The sequence below is a fragment of the Papio anubis genome, chromosome 7, assembly GCF_008728515.1.
Source record: "Papio anubis isolate 15944 chromosome 7, Panubis1.0, whole genome shotgun sequence".
In the NCBI taxonomy this organism is placed as follows: Eukaryota; Metazoa; Chordata; class Mammalia; order Primates; family Cercopithecidae; genus Papio; species Papio anubis.
In genome coordinates, this window is record NC_044982.1 from 116,889,707 (window position 1) to 116,908,523 (window position 18,817).

At 48.8% G+C, this 18,817-nt stretch overlaps 1 protein-coding gene across 6 annotated transcripts in view; it reads left to right on the forward strand.

Moving 5' to 3' along the window:
• The window catches only part of PKM (pyruvate kinase M1/2), a 33,102-nt gene extending 14,285 nt beyond the window's left edge, over positions 1 to 18,817 (forward strand). For 3 of the 6 annotated variants that reach the window (XM_009210537.4, XM_009210536.3, XM_009210538.3), the window contains 8 exons: positions 7,105 to 7,236; positions 7,732 to 7,918; positions 8,643 to 8,913; positions 10,256 to 10,406; positions 10,652 to 10,804; positions 14,907 to 15,073; positions 17,190 to 17,371; positions 18,085 to 18,817. In XM_009210537.4, coding sequence (XP_009208801.1) covers positions 7,105 to 7,236; positions 7,732 to 7,918; positions 8,643 to 8,913; positions 10,256 to 10,406; positions 10,652 to 10,804; positions 14,907 to 15,073; positions 17,190 to 17,371; positions 18,085 to 18,191 — 1,350 coding nt within the window. In that variant the 3' untranslated portion in view covers positions 18,192 to 18,817. Of the gene's footprint in view, positions 1 to 7,104; positions 7,237 to 7,731; positions 7,919 to 8,642; positions 8,914 to 10,255; positions 10,407 to 10,651; positions 10,805 to 14,337; positions 14,505 to 14,906; positions 15,074 to 17,189; positions 17,372 to 18,084 lie in introns of all 6 variants that reach the window. The other 3 variants (XM_003901150.5, XM_009210535.3, XM_021941809.2) reach the window with 2 other exon arrangements.

The window sequence follows — 18,817 nt, forward strand, 5'->3', positions numbered from 1 at the left end:
TTGAATGACTGAGCCTAATGCACAAGCACTCGCTGGCGTATAATACCCCTCTTCCTCAGCACTATATTCCCAGCCTGTGCCTTCCCAGGAGTTCTGTACATTAAAATAACACCAGTTAGCACTCTTCCTCAGGAGCCTAGTAGGACTGTATTTGTGATGGGCTCTTTATTACCTGGCTTTACCTATGGACAGAGGCCTTGCCCAGGAGCCAGGTAGCAGCTGTCAGGATGGCTCCATTCCTGCTTCTGTTGCCAGATTTAGAATAAACCCATTCTGAGGAGTTTGGGGTTCCCTGAGGTACCATGACTTATTTATTTTTTTATTTTATAAGACAAAATTTTGCTCTGTCATCCAGGCTGGAGTACAGTGGTATGATCATGGCTCACTGGATCCTTGACCTCCCAGGTTCATGTGATCCTCTTGCCTCAGCCTCCCACGTAACTGGTAATACAGGCATCCACCACCGTACCTGGCTAATTTAAAAAAAAATTTTTGTGTAAATGAGGTCTCACTACATTGCCTAGGCTGGTCTCAAACTCCTGGGCTCAAGTGATTCTCTCAAATGTTGGAATTAGAGGAGTGAGCTACTACCCCCAGCCTGGGATTGTGCCTTTTTAAAACCTTCAGACTTAACCATAGATTTCCCATAGATCATGGGATTTCGTAATGGCATTGATAAGAGGAATCACAGAAGAGGCAGACTTTGTCCCTGTCTTGGCTTCTGTATTTCCTGTTGAGAGTAAAGAAAATGCTACCCTGTAAGGCCAAGTGCCTTATAGAGGTTGCCCTCTGGCATTTGGAAGTTGGTATTAAGTTTGGACTAAAAATAAAGCCTCAGGAAATGCAGTCCAAGAGTGAATTCCTCCTTTTGGGAAACTTGAGACTCTTCATCATAGGTTCCCTAACCTGTGTTCATAAACAGCCTATGGCCTGGCTAGTGGCTGGCCCCTAAATGTCATGGGGACCTGACCAAGTCCAGCAGGCATACCACGCAGGTTAAGACATGTCCCTGTACCTTTTGGAAAATTCTGTAGTTTTCCAAAAGCAAGGGGTCCTTAGCAGGAGTCACCGAGAATTACTACACGTGTTAGCTTAGCTTAAAGAGAGAGAGCTGAAGACAATGGTGGAGGTCTGTTCACTGTTGATCCCTGCTGCTGTAGTCTGCCGTGGGCTCCTGCGTTCGGGGAAAGGAGCAGAAATAGATTTTTAAGAAGTTGACCTTTAAGTAGGCTTTGTGGTTCCTTCATCCAGTAAAATAACACCACATAGCTCTTACATGGCAAGGGGGAGTGATATCTGCTGCACCTGATGGATGAGAGCTGGCTCCGATTTTGGTTTTTTAAACTTTAAGAGGCTTTTTGGAGATTATCTCTGCTTTCACTCCTACTCCCAGATTATAATTAAGATTTTTTTTTTAATTAATTATTTAATTTTTTAAAGATGTCCCTCTTGTGGGTTTATTTTGAAGTTTTAGACTAAGATGAGGTTGTCTCTGGGCTCAATTTGGAAACTGATTTGAAGTTATTCTAATTCGTATAATGTAACATAAACAGTTTCAACCTTACCGTTTGTCAGGGCTGTTGTTTCATATGCACCTTTGACTAGGGGCTGGGATGTACTTTTCTAGTTTCTGACTATTTTAAATGCTCTTCTGAGCAGAACGTTGAGATTACTGTCTTCCCTCTCACTCTGACAGAGGAACATCAAATGTCTGCATCTGATCTTTTAACAGCTTTCTTTTTTTGAGACAGAGTCTTGCTCTGTTGCCCAGGCTGGAGTGCACTGGCACGATCTCGGCTCACCACAACCTCTGCCTCCCAGGTTCAAGCAATTCTCATGCTTCAGCCTCCTGAATAGCTGGGATTACAGACCTGTGCCACCATGCCCAGCTAATTTTTAAATAGTAGAGACAGGGTTTCGCCATGTTGGCCAGGCTGGTCTTGAACTCGTGACCTCGGGTGATCCAACTGCCTTGGCCTCCCAAAGTACTGGGATTACAGGCGTGAGCCGCACGCCCAGCTCTCTTTTGACAGCTTTGGCAACTAGTCTTCAGCCCTCACTTTTGGCAGTTCACATGGGCAAGATGCATTCTTGCTGAACATGTGGTTCCATATGCCGTGTTTTCCAGATTTATTTATTTATTTATTTAGAGAGGGAGTCTTGCTGTGTCACCCAGGCTGGAGTGCAGTGGCACGATCTTGGCTCACTGCAACCTCCACCTCCTGGGTTCAAGAGATTCTTCTGTCTCAGCCTCCTAAGTAGCTGAGATTACAGGCATCTGCTACCATGTCCGGCTAATTTTTGTATTTTAGTAGAGATGGGGTTTCACCTTGTTGGCGAGGCTGATCTCGAATTCCTGACCTCAAGTGATATGTCTGCCTTGGCCTCCCAAAGTGCTGGGATTACAGGTGTGAGCCACTGTGCCTGGCCTAGAAAAAATGACTTTCAGACAACCTAAATGTAGAGCCTTCCACAGGACAGCATTGATGGATGAAACTCTTTACCATGTAACATCCCAACAAAGCCACAGCTGTAGTAGAAGACTCAGTACACCTCCCAGAAATGCTCTAAGAGATTATAATATATAACATAGATTTGAATAATACACCTAATAATTGGTATGTTTATAATATATAGTTTTACATCCCCAAGACCAAAAATGCATGTTTGTGTGAAACACTCATGGTTACAAATATATATTAGGCCACCAAAAAAAACCCCAAGTTTCATAAAGTAGAAATTATACAGACACATTCTCTGATAAAAATTTTTTAATGGAAATTAAGAACAAAGTCAAGAAAACTAAAGTGTGCTTACTTTAGAAAGCAAAGATCTCGGCCGGGCGCGGTGGCTCAAGCCTGTAATCCCAGCACTTTGGGAGGCCGAGACGGGCGGATCACGAGGTCAGGAGATCGAGACCATCCTGGCTAACACAGTGAAACCCCGTCTCTATTAAGAAATACAAAAATAGCCGGGCGAGGTGGCAGGCGCCTGTAGTCCCAGCTACTCGGGAGGCTGAGGCCGGAGAATGGCGTGAACCCGGGAGGCGGAGCTTGCAGTGAGCTGAGATCCGGCCACTGCACTCCAGCCTGGGTGACAGAGTGAGACTCCGTCTCAAAAAAGAAAAAAAAAAAAAAAAGAAAGCAAAGATCTCAAGGTAGATGGAATAAATATTTAACTCAGAACACTAGGGGAGGAAAACCCTAAAAAGGGTGAAGAAAAATAATTTTGTAAGATTATAGCTCAATGAAATGAAAATAAATTTGACAAATTAAGCTAAGAGCTGATTATTTGTGGGTAAAAAATAGTAAAATAGAAAGTTCTGGGAAGCCAGGTGAAGAATGCAAGGATGTACAAATAAGAGTATGAATAGAAAAGGGAATATTTCCTACACATTGGAGATTTTAAAAGTCAAGAAAGACTTATAACTTAATTCCTATAGAGAGAGATGACACTGGCTATTTTCCAAGAAAAGATTAAATAGCCAAAAAGATAGAAAATATGAATAGACCAGTGGCCATAAGAAGTTGAAAAAGTGGGCTGGGCTCACACCTGCAATCCCAGCACTTTGGGAGGCCAAGGAAGAGGGATCACTTGAGGTCAGGAGTTCGAGACCAGCCTGGCCAACATGGTGAAACCCTGTCTCTACTAAAAATACAAAACTGGCGGGGCATGGTGGCACATGCCTGCAGTCCCAGCTACTCAGGAGCCTGAGGCAGGAGAATTGCTAGAACCTGGGGAGGTGGAGGCTGCAGTGAACTGAGATTGCACCACTGCACTCCAGCCAAAAAGTTGAAAAAGTGGCTAAGATCTGGTTCACCTCAGAACATTTAAGTCCAAATGATTTTAGTGGCTGAATTGTCTCCCCTTCAAAATTCAGTTACATTGTTAAACTGTTCCAGAGCCTAGAGAAATACAGAAATCTTCCCACTGTGTTCTTTGAAACCAACATACTCTGATACTGAGATCAGACAAGGACAGTACCAAAACCAGGCAGGTACTAACAGCGTGCTAGACCAGTCTCACTTAGATGCAGAAAACAAATAAAATTTAATAATCCAAATCCAGTAGTGATTGAAAGGAATGTCTTGATCCATGACCAAGTAGATTTTATTCTAGGAGCACAAAATTCTACATTAAGATTAAGTAGAGTTAAGGTTGACTTTTTTTTTTTTTTAAGACGGAGTCTCACTCTGTCAACCAGGCTGGAATGCAGTGGCACGATCTCGGCTCACTGCAAGCTGTGCCTCCCGGGTTCACACCATTCTCTGCCTCAGGCTCCCGAGTAGCTGGGACTAAAGGCGCCTGCCACCAACGCCTAGCTAATTTTGTTTTTGTATTTTTAGTAGAGATTGGGTTTCACCGTGTTAGCCAGGATGGTCTCGATCTCCTGACCTTGTGATCCCCCCTACCTCGGCCTCCCAAAGTGCTGGGATTATAGGCGTGAGCCACTGCGCCCGGCCTGAGTTAAGGATGACTTTTAAACAACCTAAATGTAGCTAAATATAGAGCCTTCTGCAGGACAGCATTGATGGGTGGAACTCTTTACCACATGATAACATCCCAACAAAGCCACAGTTATGGTGGAACTCAGTCCACCTGAGTCTTACCATTATAAGATGATAATAATAGGTAACATTTATTAAATAATTACCATGTACTTTGTCCTAATACTTAATGTATTCTTTTACTGCTCACATCAACTCTGAAGGAAAGGTACCACATCCCCTTAAAAGAAAACAACTATTTCTTTCTTTTTTTTTTTTTTTTTTGAGATGGAGTCTGGCTCTGTCGCTCAGGCTGGAGTGCAGTGGCCGGATCTCAGCTCACTGCAAGCTCCGCCTCCCGGGTTTACGCCATTCTCCTGCCTCAGCCTCCGGAGTAGCTGGGACTACAGGCGCCCGCCACCTCGCCCGGCTAGTTTTTTGTATTTTTTAGTAGAGACGAGGTTTCACCGTGTTAGCCAGGATGGTCTCGATCTCCTGACCTTGTGATCCGCCCGTCTCGGCCTCCCAAAGTGCTGGGATTACAGGCTTGAGCCACCGCGCCCGGCCGAAAACAACTATTTCTATTCTATTCTTTTATTTTTTTTAGAGACAGAATCTCCCTTTGTCGCCCAGGCTGGAGTGCAGTGGCACGATCTCGGCTCACTGCAACTTCTGTCTCCTAGGTTCAAGTGGTTCTCTTGCCTCAGCCTCCCGAGTAGCTGGGTCTACAGGTGCGCGCCACCATTCCCAGCTAATTTTTGTATTTTAAGTCAAGATGGGGTTTCACCATATTGGCCTGGATGGTCTTGATCTCTTGATGTCATGATCCGCCCGCCTCGGCCTCCCGAAGTGTTGGGATTACAGGCGTGAGCCACCGCACCCAGCCTCTATTCAATTCTATTTTGTTCTATTTCTGTTACAAGCCAGTAAGCAAGAAAATATGATAATTTATAAGGAACCCTATAAAAAACAAACAAGCCAACGGTCCCTCATTAGGGAGTATGCCTGAATAAGAAGCTGAAGATTTTCAGATACACGCTTTAGGCAACATTGTCTTTAGAGGCTAAGCTCTGGCTCCAGCTCCCTCCAGCATCCTGTGAATAACAGGCAGGCTTACTTGCAGGTGCCGCTTTCCTGGACAGTGGGGGTTAAAGGACAAGGCCCAGAAAGTGCTGAATTAGGTGCCCTTGTTATCAGCAATATCATATTGATCATGCTGTCTTAGAGCTCTTTCGACATCTTGGCTCTGCATCTTTTTTTTTTTTTTTTTTTTAATCTTTTTTCTTGAGATAGGGTGTTGCTTTGGATAGTAGGGTATCCAGGCCAGAGTGCAGTGGTATGATCATGGCTCACTGTAGCCTTGACCTCCTAGACATAAGTGATCCTCCCACCTCAGCCTCACAAGTAGCTGGGACCCCATGCACCCACCATCATGCACAGTTAATTTTTGTGTTTTTTGTAGAGATGGGGTTTCGCCATGTTGCCCAGGCTCTTCTCAAACTCCTGGGCCCAAGCTGTCCTCCCACCTTAGCCTCCCAAAGTGTTTGGTTTACAGGCATGAGCCACTGTGCTTAGCCTGAGTCCCTCTTTTAAACAAACAAAATGGTAAATGGAAAGGAGGAAAGGCTTAAGAAAAAAGATTGAAGCACAGATTTGTTGCAAGCAAGGAATAATAAAGGGCAGTTCATTTAGAGAAAGGCATATGACCACCTTTCCCCGTCTCCAGTCAGAATCTAGAAAGTGATTGAGGCTGGGCGCAGTGGCTCACCCCTGTAATCCCAGCACTTTTGGGAGGCCAAGGTGGGCGGATCACGAGGTCAGGAGATCGAGACCATCCTGGATAACATGGTGAAACCCAGTCCCTACTAAAAATCCAAAAAATTAGCCAGGCCTGCTGGTGGGCGCCTGCAGTCCCAGACTGAGGCAGGAGAATGGTGTGAACCTGGGAGGCGGAGCTTGCAGTGAGCTGAGATTGTGCCATTGCACTCCAGCCTGGGCGGCACAGTGAGACTGTATTCCCCCCAAAAAAAAGTGATTGAGAAAATCAGGTCTGTGTGACCTTAGCAATGAGTTGTTTAGCTTGGGCCACTGTTAGCTTAAGTCAATAACTTCAAGTTTGCGTTGTAGTTGGAATCAATAGAGGAAAAGCTCTCAGCATTACCACATATATCAGAATGTGACATTGATTGCCAGATCAGCCTTATCCAAACACAAGTTCTAGGCTTTTTGCCCTGTTTATCAGCTTTATTTGCTGAGGGTATTTGATGAGTCTTAGGGAAAAAAGAACAGCCCTGGGGACACAGCTGCTTTTATGATGAGACATGTTTGCACCCATACCTTAATGGGTTTTCGTGGCAATATTCTGAAATTTGCCACCAACGTTTCAAAGATTTGCCCTTAGGGTGAATTACTGCTGTAGTAGAAGTGGGTGGAGGCTGAGGAGATTGGATTAAGCAGGTAGAGGAGTTCTCAGTGCATGGATCGTTCTGAGGATGGAGATAGAGCTCTCAGACATCCACAGGCCTTTCCTGAGTGATCAGCTTTGGCTCCTGGGCAGGGAAATTGAGCTGGATCCTAGTGTGGGAGCACACTTGTCATCTTCCTTCTTTTTCCCCAGTACCACGCGGAGACCATCAAGAATGTGCGCACAGCCACGGAAAGCTTTGCTTCTGACCCCATCCTCTACCGGCCCGTTGCTGTGGCTCTGGACACTAAAGGACCTGAGATCCGAACTGGGCTCATCAAGGGCGTGAGTATTCTGTGGAGAGCGAGGGAAAGACTCAGTAGGCAATATGCCCCAGAGACATGTCCTCCAAAGCGTTGAGATGCCGTGTTTCATCCCAGCACTATGAAGGACTGCAGAGGAGTTGAGGTCTACAAATGAGGATTTATTCATCACTGTAAACAATGTTGATTTGATTTACTTTGCTAGGAAATGGTACCACAGAGGAACCCTTTTTTTACCCCAAAAACCTAAACTTGAGGCTTTCTAACTTGGGGAACCATCTCTTTGTATCTTTTTCCCCATCATTAAGTAGCATAACTGAAACATTATATTGTATTTTCTTAGATTATTTCTGTGAAGTGTACTGAGTTAGAGAATAAGAGCAAAAAACTGTATTATTTTTAGCGGTGACTTGAGCATTGTTCCCTGGAGGAAAGAGCTTTTCCATTGCTTCTGCGGTGATGCTGCTACTGGTGTCTCCAGTTTGGACTCTGGCTTACTCTCTCGCTTACTCCCTAGAGCGGCACTGCAGAGGTGGAGCTGAAGAAGGGAGCCACTCTCAAAATCACGCTGGATAACGCCTACATGGAAAAGTGTGACGAGAACATCTTATGGCTGGACTACAAGAACATCTGCAAGGTGGTGGAAGTGGGCAGCAAGATCTACGTGGATGATGGGCTTATTTCTCTCCAGGTGAAGCAGAAAGGTACGTATGGGAGTTGGAATCCAATTGTCTAAAACCCATCTTTTGTCTCTAAAGTTCCTTGACACAAGGAAGATGGGAAGGTTGGTTGCCTGGCAGTGAGATTGAGTCTGTGTGTTCTCAGGAATCCCTTTTATAACTCATTTATCCTCAAAGACAGGCTTTAATCCAGCATAGTTACATTCTTCTGGTTCCGGAGAACATAGGAACATATATATACACACACATATATTTCTTTTTTGAGACAGAGTCTCGCTCTGTTGCCCAGGCTGGAGTGCAGTGGCACGATCTTGGCTCACTGCAACCTCTGCCCCCAGGGTTCTAGCGATTCTCCTACCTCAGCCTCCCGAGTAGCTGGGTTTACAGGCACCCGCCACCACGCCTGGATAGTTTTTTTGTATTTTTAGTAGAGACGGGGTTTCACCATGTTGGCCAGGCTGGTCTCAAACTCCTGACCTCAAGTGATCTGCCTGCCTCGGCCTCCCAAAGTCAAAACAATCTTAATTCTCCTTTTTTATGGGTGTGGAAAGTGAGGTACAGAGAGGTTAAATGGCTTGCCTAGGATTACACAGTTAGTTGTAGTAGGGTTTCAACTCTGGTAAAACAGCTCCAGCACCCATAATGCACCACTTCCCAGCTCACTGTACTTGGGGGAGAGGTGCCTGCTTCCTGTTGAGCTGTGCCCTCGGTGCTCTGCCTCCCCTGCTTACCCCTTTTCAAAACACAGGTGCTGACTTCCTGGTGACGGAGGTGGAAAATGGTGGCTCCTTGGGCAGCAAGAAGGGTGTGAACCTTCCTGGGGCTGCTGTGGACTTGCCTGCTGTGTCGGAAAAGGACATCCAGGATCTGAAGTTTGGGGTCGAGCAGGATGTCGATATGGTGTTTGCGTCGTTCATCCGCAAGGCAGCTGATGTCCATGAAGTTAGGAAGGTCCTGGGAGAGAAGGGAAAGAACATCAAGATAATCAGCAAAATCGAGAATCATGAGGGGGTTCGGAGGCAAGTCCTCATTGTCCCTGCTCCAGTCCCAGCGCAGCTCTCTAAAGGGCATGGTGTATCCTGTGAATATCTGATTCCCAGTCCCCTAGCCCATCAGAATGTAGACTCCCAAACCTGTTCCAAACCTGCTGAATCACAATATCTTAGTAGAGTAGAAGGCATTGTGTGTGTGTGGGTTTTGTTTTTTTGTTTTGTTTTGTTTTGTTTTTAAAAAGCTTCCTAGGTAATTGAGATGCTGGCAGCTTGACATTGTTCCCTGGGCCTGGGGACCAATATTTGAGAGAACAGGGTCACTGCTCATAGTACCGGGGGCCATGATGCTCTGTTCCTGATCAGAAACACTACCAGTGTTTCCTGGAATGTGGGGACCAGGGGGAAAGATGACAGCAGACACTTAAGAAGGGGCTCGTTTTGGCCCTTCCTGGGGAGCCATGTGGAATTTCAGGGGCTGGTGTCCATGCTAAAACTTATGGCCTCCTGGTCTTCACTTAGAACGCAGCTGGCTCAGTGATCATGCTAACTCTGGTATGGTCCATTCCACTCTCAGAGTAAGATGTGTGGTTCTTCTCCAGGGTCAGATTGCCTCAACTTAGCTTACCCGCTCCACAGTGCTCACGACGTAGAGCCCAGTGGGCATGGCCACCATTTTTGGCATCCTGCTAGGAATACAACTTAGCACTACTAAGATGCTAGACCTACGCTTGTGGATTAGGAGTGTGTTTGGGGAGGGTGGGGGAACAACCCTCTGCACCCACTGTTGTGGCCTTACCGTCTTAGCTTTGTGTAGATATCCTCTGTACCAGGCAATTTGGGGCCCTCCCCTTTGCCATCCTGATAAGCTGAACTTGGCGCTAGGCCAGGCAAAGCCACATTCCCTCTTGCCTTCAGCAGGTTGGAGTGGGCCACCTCACAGGGCAGTCTTCAAGTGTCCTTGACTAGATAAGGCCATGGGTCTTTGTGGTGGAAGCAGTCAGCAGGCCTTGGGTTCCCTGTCTTGAAGTGCTGATTGGAGAATGGAGGCCCTAGAGAGACACCTAACATGCATGGGATTTGGAGAGAAGACCTTGGGAATGAGCCCATTTGGATTTGCCCTCTCCCATTTCTTCTGTCAGTGAAGCATCCATATTGGTGTTGAAGCCCAGCAGGCAGAATTGTTGGCCCGCTCTGGGGGACTAGGGTAGCTGGACTGCCTTGCCATCTGTGTGCATCCATGATGATGTCATGGATGTCTGTCCTGGTACGAGGACATCTAAGTTAGGGAATCCCAGGGAAACTTCTTGTCTACCGGCATACTTGTGGCCCCTGTCTGTATAACCTCTCTCCCCCCAACTTTGTCCATCAGGTTTGATGAAATCCTGGAGGCCAGTGATGGGATCATGGTGGCTCGTGGTGATCTAGGCATTGAGATTCCTGCGGAGAAGGTCTTCCTTGCTCAGAAGATGATGATTGGGCGGTGCAACCGAGCTGGGAAGCCTGTCATCTGTGCTACTCAGGCATGTGACCACCCTTCCCCACATTCTCCTGGGCACACTCACATGTGTGTATGGGAAAGCTCTGGAGGCTGTCTGATCTTTTCCCATGGAATTGTCCCATGTAACACACAGATAATCCCCTTCCCCCATGCACCTACACAAAGCCATGCTCTGTGCACCTACTCACTATCCAGAGGATCAGCATGCTGTCATTTGTCTCTGAAAACAGCCCAAGCCACATCTCACTAATGCTCTGTTCCTCCCAGATGCTGGAGAGCATGATCAAGAAGCCCCGCCCCACCCGGGCTGAAGGCAGTGATGTGGCCAATGCAGTTCTGGATGGAGCCGACTGCATCATGCTGTCTGGAGAAACAGCCAAAGGGGACTATCCTCTGGAGGCTGTGCGCATGCAGCACCTGGTGAGTTCTGGGGCCTGCCCCATCCCCTGGGCTTTGGACTGGGCCTGGGTTGGATGCAAGCTCTGGTGCAGAGCTTTTTAGGTTTCCATATCCTCTTAGGCACAGCCGTTCATTATCCTCCAAGTTACAGCAGCAAGAGGGTGGGGGTGGAGGTGGAGGTGGCTTTCTTTTTTTTTTTTATTCTCCTGTTTTTCATTCCTGCCGACACCCCCACCCCTCCATTTCCTTCTGCTCTGGAGGCATCCTCCTTCACTGGACACCATACAGTTCATTTCACTTCTGACTTCAAGGTGGTGAATCCTTCCCATGGCTTAAGTCCTGGGATACTTCCGCAGTGAAGGGAGGTCTTGTCCCTCTTCCTCAGAGTCAGAAGTTTTGAGTACCTTTGCCCTATTCTGAAAAGGGCTCGGGGCTCCTGCTCCCAACTGCCCTCTTCCTTTGGCTTCCAATTCAGTCCCCCGACCCCCCCATCCCGCAGACAGGCGCTTCCCCAGGGAGCCCCTGTGGACCTGCACTGGAGTCTGTTGCCTGCACTGAGCTGCCTGTGCTGGCCTTGCATGGTGCCTATAGGAGGATTTGCTTTGCTGTGCCATTGGGGTACAGCTGCTGCTCTTACAACAGATCAAAAAGTCAGGTTGAGTGACTGGTGGCAGGGCCACAGATAGAGACAGCAGGGAGGGTGGCTGACCCTGGTGGCCCTGGACTGAGCGTCTGGAGGAGTCGTGGAGGCTCTTTCCCTTCTTTCTCCTCTGAGAGCTCATTCTTCAGGCTCTTCCAGCTTGTCATGTTGAGTGCCTGGCCACTGCTCAGGGTTGGAGACTCAGTCCCTTTGCCCTGTCTATTCCAGCTCTGGAGCTAACTTGGGGATCCCTGATCAGGGTTACATAGGTTTGGTAAAATGAGTGCTGGAAATTAACTTTCTCCCAGTAGTCTTAGGTCAGGCTCAGTGAACTTCAACTTTATCCAGATATGGTTTTTCTTCAGCCATTCTATTCCCTTTCTAGCCAGTGAAAGACCCGCTGCCCTTTGACCTCAGCCCCTCCAAGCCCCCAAGTTTAAAACGCCACCCCCCGCCACCAAAAAAAAACAAACAAACAACTAAAACACCCACCTCGTCTGGGCATCTTCCTTTCCTTTTTCACTATGTGTCCTGTTACTGGGCTTAAACAGCTTTCAGAGAAGAGATGTCATTTCTCTTAAATGCTCTTTCAGTAGCGAACTGAGTTCATACTTGACTAAGGATATTTTCTGGGCTGTCATCAGCATCCTTAGTGGGTTTCCCCATATTGGAATTGGTAGAGGCCAGGGACGGTGGCTCACACCTGTAATCTCAGTACTTTGGGAGGCCAAGGTAGGCGGATCGCTTGAGCTCAGAAGACCAGCCTAGGCAACATGGCGAAACCCTATCTCTACTAAAAATTCAAAAGTTAGCTAGCTGGGCGTGGTGATACACTTCTGTAGTCCCAGCTACTTGGAGAGGGGGTGGTGCTGGGGCAGGAGGATCACTGAACCCAGGAGGTTGAGGTTGCAGTGAGCCAAGATGGTAGCAGCCTAGGTGACAAAGTGACACCCTCTCTCAAAAAAGAAACCAAACAATCATAAAAAAAGGAAACACAAAAAAATCAGTAGAGAGTGATTTCTCTCCCAGGCCCACTTAACGTAGCCTGGGCCTGGCTGACACCTCACCGTTTGTGCGATGTGATTGCTGTTCTGACGCTGAGATCCTCTTGGCGCAGTCTCACAATTGCCCCATGGTAGGAAGGTGTCCCAGGAGACAGTGCCCCTTCAACCACTCACCACTAAAGTGAGTGCCTTTCTGGGTCTCTCCACACGTCCCCTCTCTCTAATTCCCTTACTTAATTGTGTAACTTCATGGCCTCAAAGGTGGGACAGAGGCTGATCTTGACTTAGATTTACTGAACCATGAAATCACTGCATAGAATGTGGAGACCTGAATGTGTTTTTTGGCAAGTCATTTAACTTCTCAAGACCTTATCTGTAAAATGGATTAGATATGTTTAATTATAGCCTTAGCATTAAATATTCATTGCTCTTATTATTAAGTGTCTGATAAGTCTCTGTGTATATGGATGTAATCTTCCTAACTCCCATTACCTCCATTTATAGCTGAGGGTTATATGGCCAATAAAGCCTGGGTTTGAATCTAGGTCTGCTGACTCCAAAGCCAGTCTTCTCTCCTGCAACATCATGCTCTTAGGTCTAGCAGGAGATGAAAACAGGTCTCCATTTGGAGCCTGTCAGTGGGGTCAGAGACTAAGAATCAGGCTCAGCTTCTAAATTTCATGTCCTTTCCTCCATACCCTAGTGTTTCCTATGAACAGACAGATACCTTAGAGCTGCAAGGCTTGGATTGCATGGCAGTGCTCAGAAGATAAGTTACAGGTCTGGGCCAGGCTGTAGCTGCCCCTCCAGGTGGCTAGACCTTTCCTTTCTGTGTCACCAGTTAACACTGGCGAACAGTTCCTTCCCTTCACTGTTGATTGCTTTCTCCTGTGTCTAACTGATGCAGTTAATGACGCATAACTAAGAGCAGTAGCAGGTATGGCTCTGTTTCCTGTTCCTGTTCCCTGTCCTCTGGGTTGCATGCATTCCATTCTGATAAAAAGAATACCTTTAACCTAGTACATCCTGCCACACATCTGCTTCTACTGTGAAATTCATGAGGGGCTATTACCGATTCCTCCCTCACCCATCATTTACTTAGATGCTGGTGATTGCATTATAATCCTCTAAAGCTTACATTGTCTTTCTGATTCTTGGTCTTATCTGAGCAAGTGATCTGTAAATAACTCAGTGGCTTTCTCATGACTGTTTTAATCATTAGATTTTAATCAAGTGTCTTATTAAACGTATCTGCATGCTTCCACAGACATCTGTCTCTTCACATGGCTGTTCAGTGTGTCTCTCACAAGTTAGCCCAAGTTTTCTGTTCTCCTGCTTCAAACTCAGTTGAGCTGCCTTGCTTTGGCTTGGATCCCAGCTTTCCAGCGCTGCTCAATCTGTTTCCATGGCAGGCCATTGGAAAGGCTCAGTGCATCCCTGTGCCTGAAGCCAAGTGAGCGCTCACTGCGTGCATGCATGGAGGCTGGGCAGGAGTCTGCCTAACCAGACAGCCATGTGAGGAGGGAGGGCCTGTTCCTTTCTGTAAGCTATGTCGTGAGGCAGCGTGATCAAGTCCTCTGCCAGGGAGTGGTGTGGGCCCAGCCTGGGCATGTTTTCATGCCACAGTGCTAGAGCCTACTGCCAGATTGTCTCCCTCCATCCCCAATCAAATCCTTCCAGAACGGAAGAGCCAATTTCCCCTGTGTTGGAGGGGAAGTGGCAGCACCTCCTGAAGCAGTTGGACTTTCATCACCCTACCTCCGCATCTGCCTGAAGGACAGATTTAGCCGATTAACCTAAGGTTACCTTCCTCTCTGATTAATTCCCCATTCTGTCTTCCCATGTGTTGTGTCTTGTTTTTTTCCTCCTCCTTCCCTCTTCCTTGTCCCCTCTTCCCCTAAACCTTACAGATAGCTCGTGAGGCTGAGGCAGCCATGTTCCACCGCAAGCTGTTTGAAGAACTTGTGCGAGCCTCAAGTCACTCCACAGACCTCATGGAAGCCATGGCCATGGGCAGCGTGGAGGCTTCTTATAAGTGTTTAGCAGCAGCTTTGATAGTTCTGACGGAGTCTGGCAGGTAGGGCCCTAAGGGCAGGTAACACTGCTAGGATAACCAGCCTCTTGCTTCAGCTGTTCTAGGAGAAGACAGCCAGGCCCAACCTGGCATCTGGGCACAGAGCCTCTTCTTGTCTATAGGAACACCGCCAGGGAGGTCATGGCAGGGCAAGATCAAAGGGTCCTGTGGCTCAGTAGGCACAGCAGATGTCACAGGCACTTGGTGAAGGACTGGTTTCTGTGGAGTCTTGAAATTGGCTCAGCTCAGCATCTCCAGTGACTGGGCTACTCTTGGCCTTTGTCCCTAGGAACATGTTCCTCACCAGCTGTCCGGGTGACTCTTCCCCTCCCTCTCCTTCTGTGACAAAGCTCTGACAAAGCTCTGTCCCCCTCTCGTCCCTCTGGACGGATGTTGCTCCCCTAGATTGCCCGTGAGGCAGAGGCCGCCATCTACCACTTGCAATTATTTGAGGAACTCCGCCGCCTGGCGCCCATTACCAGCGACCCCACAGAAGCCACCGCCGTGGGTGCCGTGGAGGCCTCCTTCAAGTGCTGCAGTGGGGCCATAATCGTCCTCACCAAGTCTGGCAGGTAGGAGGTGGCAGCGGCTCCCTGGGATGCCCCGCTCAGTGGCACCTCTCCTTGGGGGTCCTGGGAGCAGTGCATTGAACAATGCTCAGGTGGCACTGAGCCAAGGTAAGACCCCTCTGCCTGCCACCTTGGGCCTGCAGGGAAGGATTGAGCAGAGCCCCTTCCCTGGGCCCAGAGGACTCTAGGCAGCACACATAAGGAATATCAGAACATTTGGATCAAAAGCAAGTTTATGCTGGAGATTTATTACATAATAGTGCACAGGCTGACTACAAATGGTTATTTGATGTTGAAAATTTAGTAGCCAGGCGCTGTGGCTCACTCCTGTAGGCCGGGCGCGGTGACTCGTGCCTGTAATCCCAGCATTTTGGGAGGCCGAGGTGGGCGGATCACGAGGTCAGGAGATTGAGACCATCCTGGCTAACACGGTGAAACCCCATCTCTACTAACAATACAAAAAGTTAGCCGGGCGAGGTGGCGGGCGCCTGTAGTCCCAGCTACTCTGGAGGCTGAGGCAGGAGAATGGCGTGAACCCATGAGGTGGAGCTTGCAGTGAGCCGAGATCAGGCCACTGCACTCTAGCCTGGGCGACAGAGTGAGATTCCGTCTCAAAAAAAAACAAAAAACAAAAATTTAGTCCTCTTATTTAAAATAGTAAAAGATAACCACTTTTGCTTATTCCAGTTACTATGTGCTCTTTAAAAATTTCAGTTGGGAAAATGAATTTATTTAAATGCTGTTTACTGTGCCTCCATTTGGCGCACTAGTCCCTGCTGTTTTCGAGCCCTAAAGACAAATTGGTTTCCAGCTCAGGAGAGGTTGCTGTGCTATCTTGGCTGACATTCTGTGGGGCCAGGCAGCCAGGCTGAGGACTGTGTGGCCTATGCTGAGCCTCCAACTTGGGATCCCTTCCTTAGCCCAGGACATTGAGTTAATGTCCTTCACTCTCCTAGTTAGGGATTATGCTCCTTGTCCCTGCCCACAGGGCAGCGAGGGTTTCCTGGAGGAGAAGAGCAAACAGGCAGTGCCCACGCACTGAGGAGCAGCAGGTGGGCATGGGCAGACCAGAGAACCAGGACACAAGCTCTGTGCAGATGCCCTCAGCAGAGGGCTGCAGCCTCCCACTCTTGGCTGAACAGCTTCAACCAGTAGGGTTGACCTTTCTTAAAAGGTCCAGTTCTTGCTGTTTGGCTATTTTAAGCTCTAGTCTTCTGGGGTTTCACTCAGCTGGTCCTAGCTTCAGCAGTTGCTTCCCTCTGATGGCCTTGCATATAGGCCAAGCATGAAGTGCAGGGACTTCTCTGCTATGATATGGCTTAAGTTTCCCTGACACCTGTTGAGTGTCCTCATAACTTCCCTTCTGGTGCCCCTCCCCAGCTCCTGAGACACAGCTGCAGCTACAAGTGTGCAGTGTCAGTGTTCAAGAAAGCGCCTGGCACAGGGGCTTCAGAAGGGTCCCCTGCCTTCCAAAGGAGCTTTGGCAGGCAGAGCTGCTCCTGCACCAACACTCCCATTTCCTGTTCTTGCCTGCTGAGTAGCACTTAGATTTCTAAGCCTCACCTAGATACTCAGATTTGACTCTGGGCCTTTATAGCCCAGTTGCTGGACTGTTTCAGGAGCCAGGGGCCATGTGGGACAGGGAAGAGGGCACAAAAGTAGAGAAGCCTGATGTTGATTCCCATGGGGCTGGTCAGCTCTGCTACTGCTCTACATGCTACTTGGCTTGTAGGTGTCACCGGCAGCGAGAGGAATGGGTGCTGGTGACACTGGGCCAGGGCTGCCTGTCTGTGTCAGAGTGTAGGAGGGGTTGTGCCAACCATGGGCTGTGTGAGATAAGTGGGTGAGGCTGACCTTGGGTCAAGATAATCCTGGGTCAAGATAATCCTGGGCCCTTGGCCTGTGGAGTCGGGGTAGAGGGCAGATGGTAGCCTAGCCTGCTATGGAGGATATAGGATGAGGGGCTGCCCTAGCCTTGGGAGGGGTCCTAGGGAGCAGATGTTGAAGAGGCCAGAGCCATCAGTGAGCTGGGTGAGAGGATGAGCTGTTTGAATGCCCTGAGGTACTTCCTGGGGCCTTGTGTAATGGCCTCTTCTGTATGTCCCCCACCCCATCTCAGGTCTGCTCATCAGGTGGCCAGATACCGCCCACGTGCCCCCATCATTGCTGTGACCCGGAATCCCCAGACAGCTCGTCAGGCCCACCTGTACCGTGGCATCTTCCCTGTGCTGTGCAAGGACCCAGTCCAGGAGGCCTGGGCTGAGGACGTGGACCTCCGGGTGAACTTTGCCATGAATGTTGGTACGTGGCTGGAGCAGGGGCTAGAGCCTCGAGGGGTTTAGGGATGCTTGAGCATTGGCTTCTGTGGGACCCTGAAAGTTTGGGGAATAGAAAGGGAAACATAGAGGGGCAAAAGGCCCAGCTGACTGTTCCTCTCCCTCATTGGGAATGTTCTTTCTGAATCTGTCATTCCCGGAAGTCCTAAGCTGAGCCCAGGAGGGAAAAGGGTCCTTTGAGTTGTAGGGTTGAGCAGTTCCTTTCCTCTTCTCTTCTAGTCTGGGACTCAAAGCAAAATTGTCCATTCTTTGGCATCTGCTCATTACTGAGGGTTTTGTTTTTGTTTTTTAAATAAAATTGGCTACAGCTCCTGTGCTGTGGGGTGGCATACACAGATTATGTACTGATGTGGCCATTGTCCCTGTATAAGGTAGGGTATCACCGGATGACAGGAAGCAGCTAGCTCTTGACCCTGGGCAAGGCTTTGCACCCTCTGGAGGATGAAGTGAAAGATGTCCAAAGGTCCCTGCCAACCCTGCCAACCCTGCCATCTGAGTGATAAGGACATTTCAGGGCCTCCCTCCTGTTTGCCTGGGCTGTAAGTTTGGTGCCACCTTGTGGTGTGAGGAAGTAGTGGTCAGCCAGCCTAGTTCAGTGCTCAGGCTATGGGGCAGCTGCCCAGGTGCACACCTGCCTGGCTTGGCTTTTACTTACCAATCTCCCTTCTCTTCCTCCAGGCAAGGCCCGAGGCTTCTTCAAGAAGGGAGATGTGGTAATTGTGCTGACCGGATGGCGCCCTGGCTCCGGCTTCACCAACACCATGCGTGTTGTTCCTGTGCCATGATGAACCTGAGAGCCCTTCCTCCAGCCCCTGTCCCACCCCCTTCCCCCAACCCATCCATTAGGCCAGCAACGCTTGTAGAACTCACTCTGGGCTGTAATGTGGCACTGGTGGGCTGGGACACCAGGGAAGATGATTAGTGCCTCGCTGAAACATGGCTGTGTTTGCAGCCTGCTCTAGTGGGACAGCCCAGAGCCTGGCTGCCCATCATGTGGCCCCACCCAATCAAGGGAAGAAGGAGGAATGCTGGACTGGAGGCCCCTGGAGCCAGATGGCAAGAGGGTGACAGCTTTCTTTCCTGTGTATACTCCGTCCAGTTCCTTGAGAAAAAAATGGATGCCCAGAGGACTCCCAACCCTGGCCTGGGGTCAAGAAACAGCTAGAGAGTTAGGGGCCTTAGGGCAAGGGGCTGTTGTTCCCTTGAAGCTGACTCTGGCCCTGGCCCTTACTTGCTTCCCCAGCCCCCTGGGCCTCCCCAGTTCGCACCTGTCCCCGCCCTCCACTCAGCTGTCCTGCAGCAAACACTCCACCTCCACCCTCCACCTTCCATTTTCCCCCACTACTGCAGCGCCTCCAGGCCTGTTGCTATAGAGCCTACCTGTATGTCAATAAACAACAGCTGAAGCACC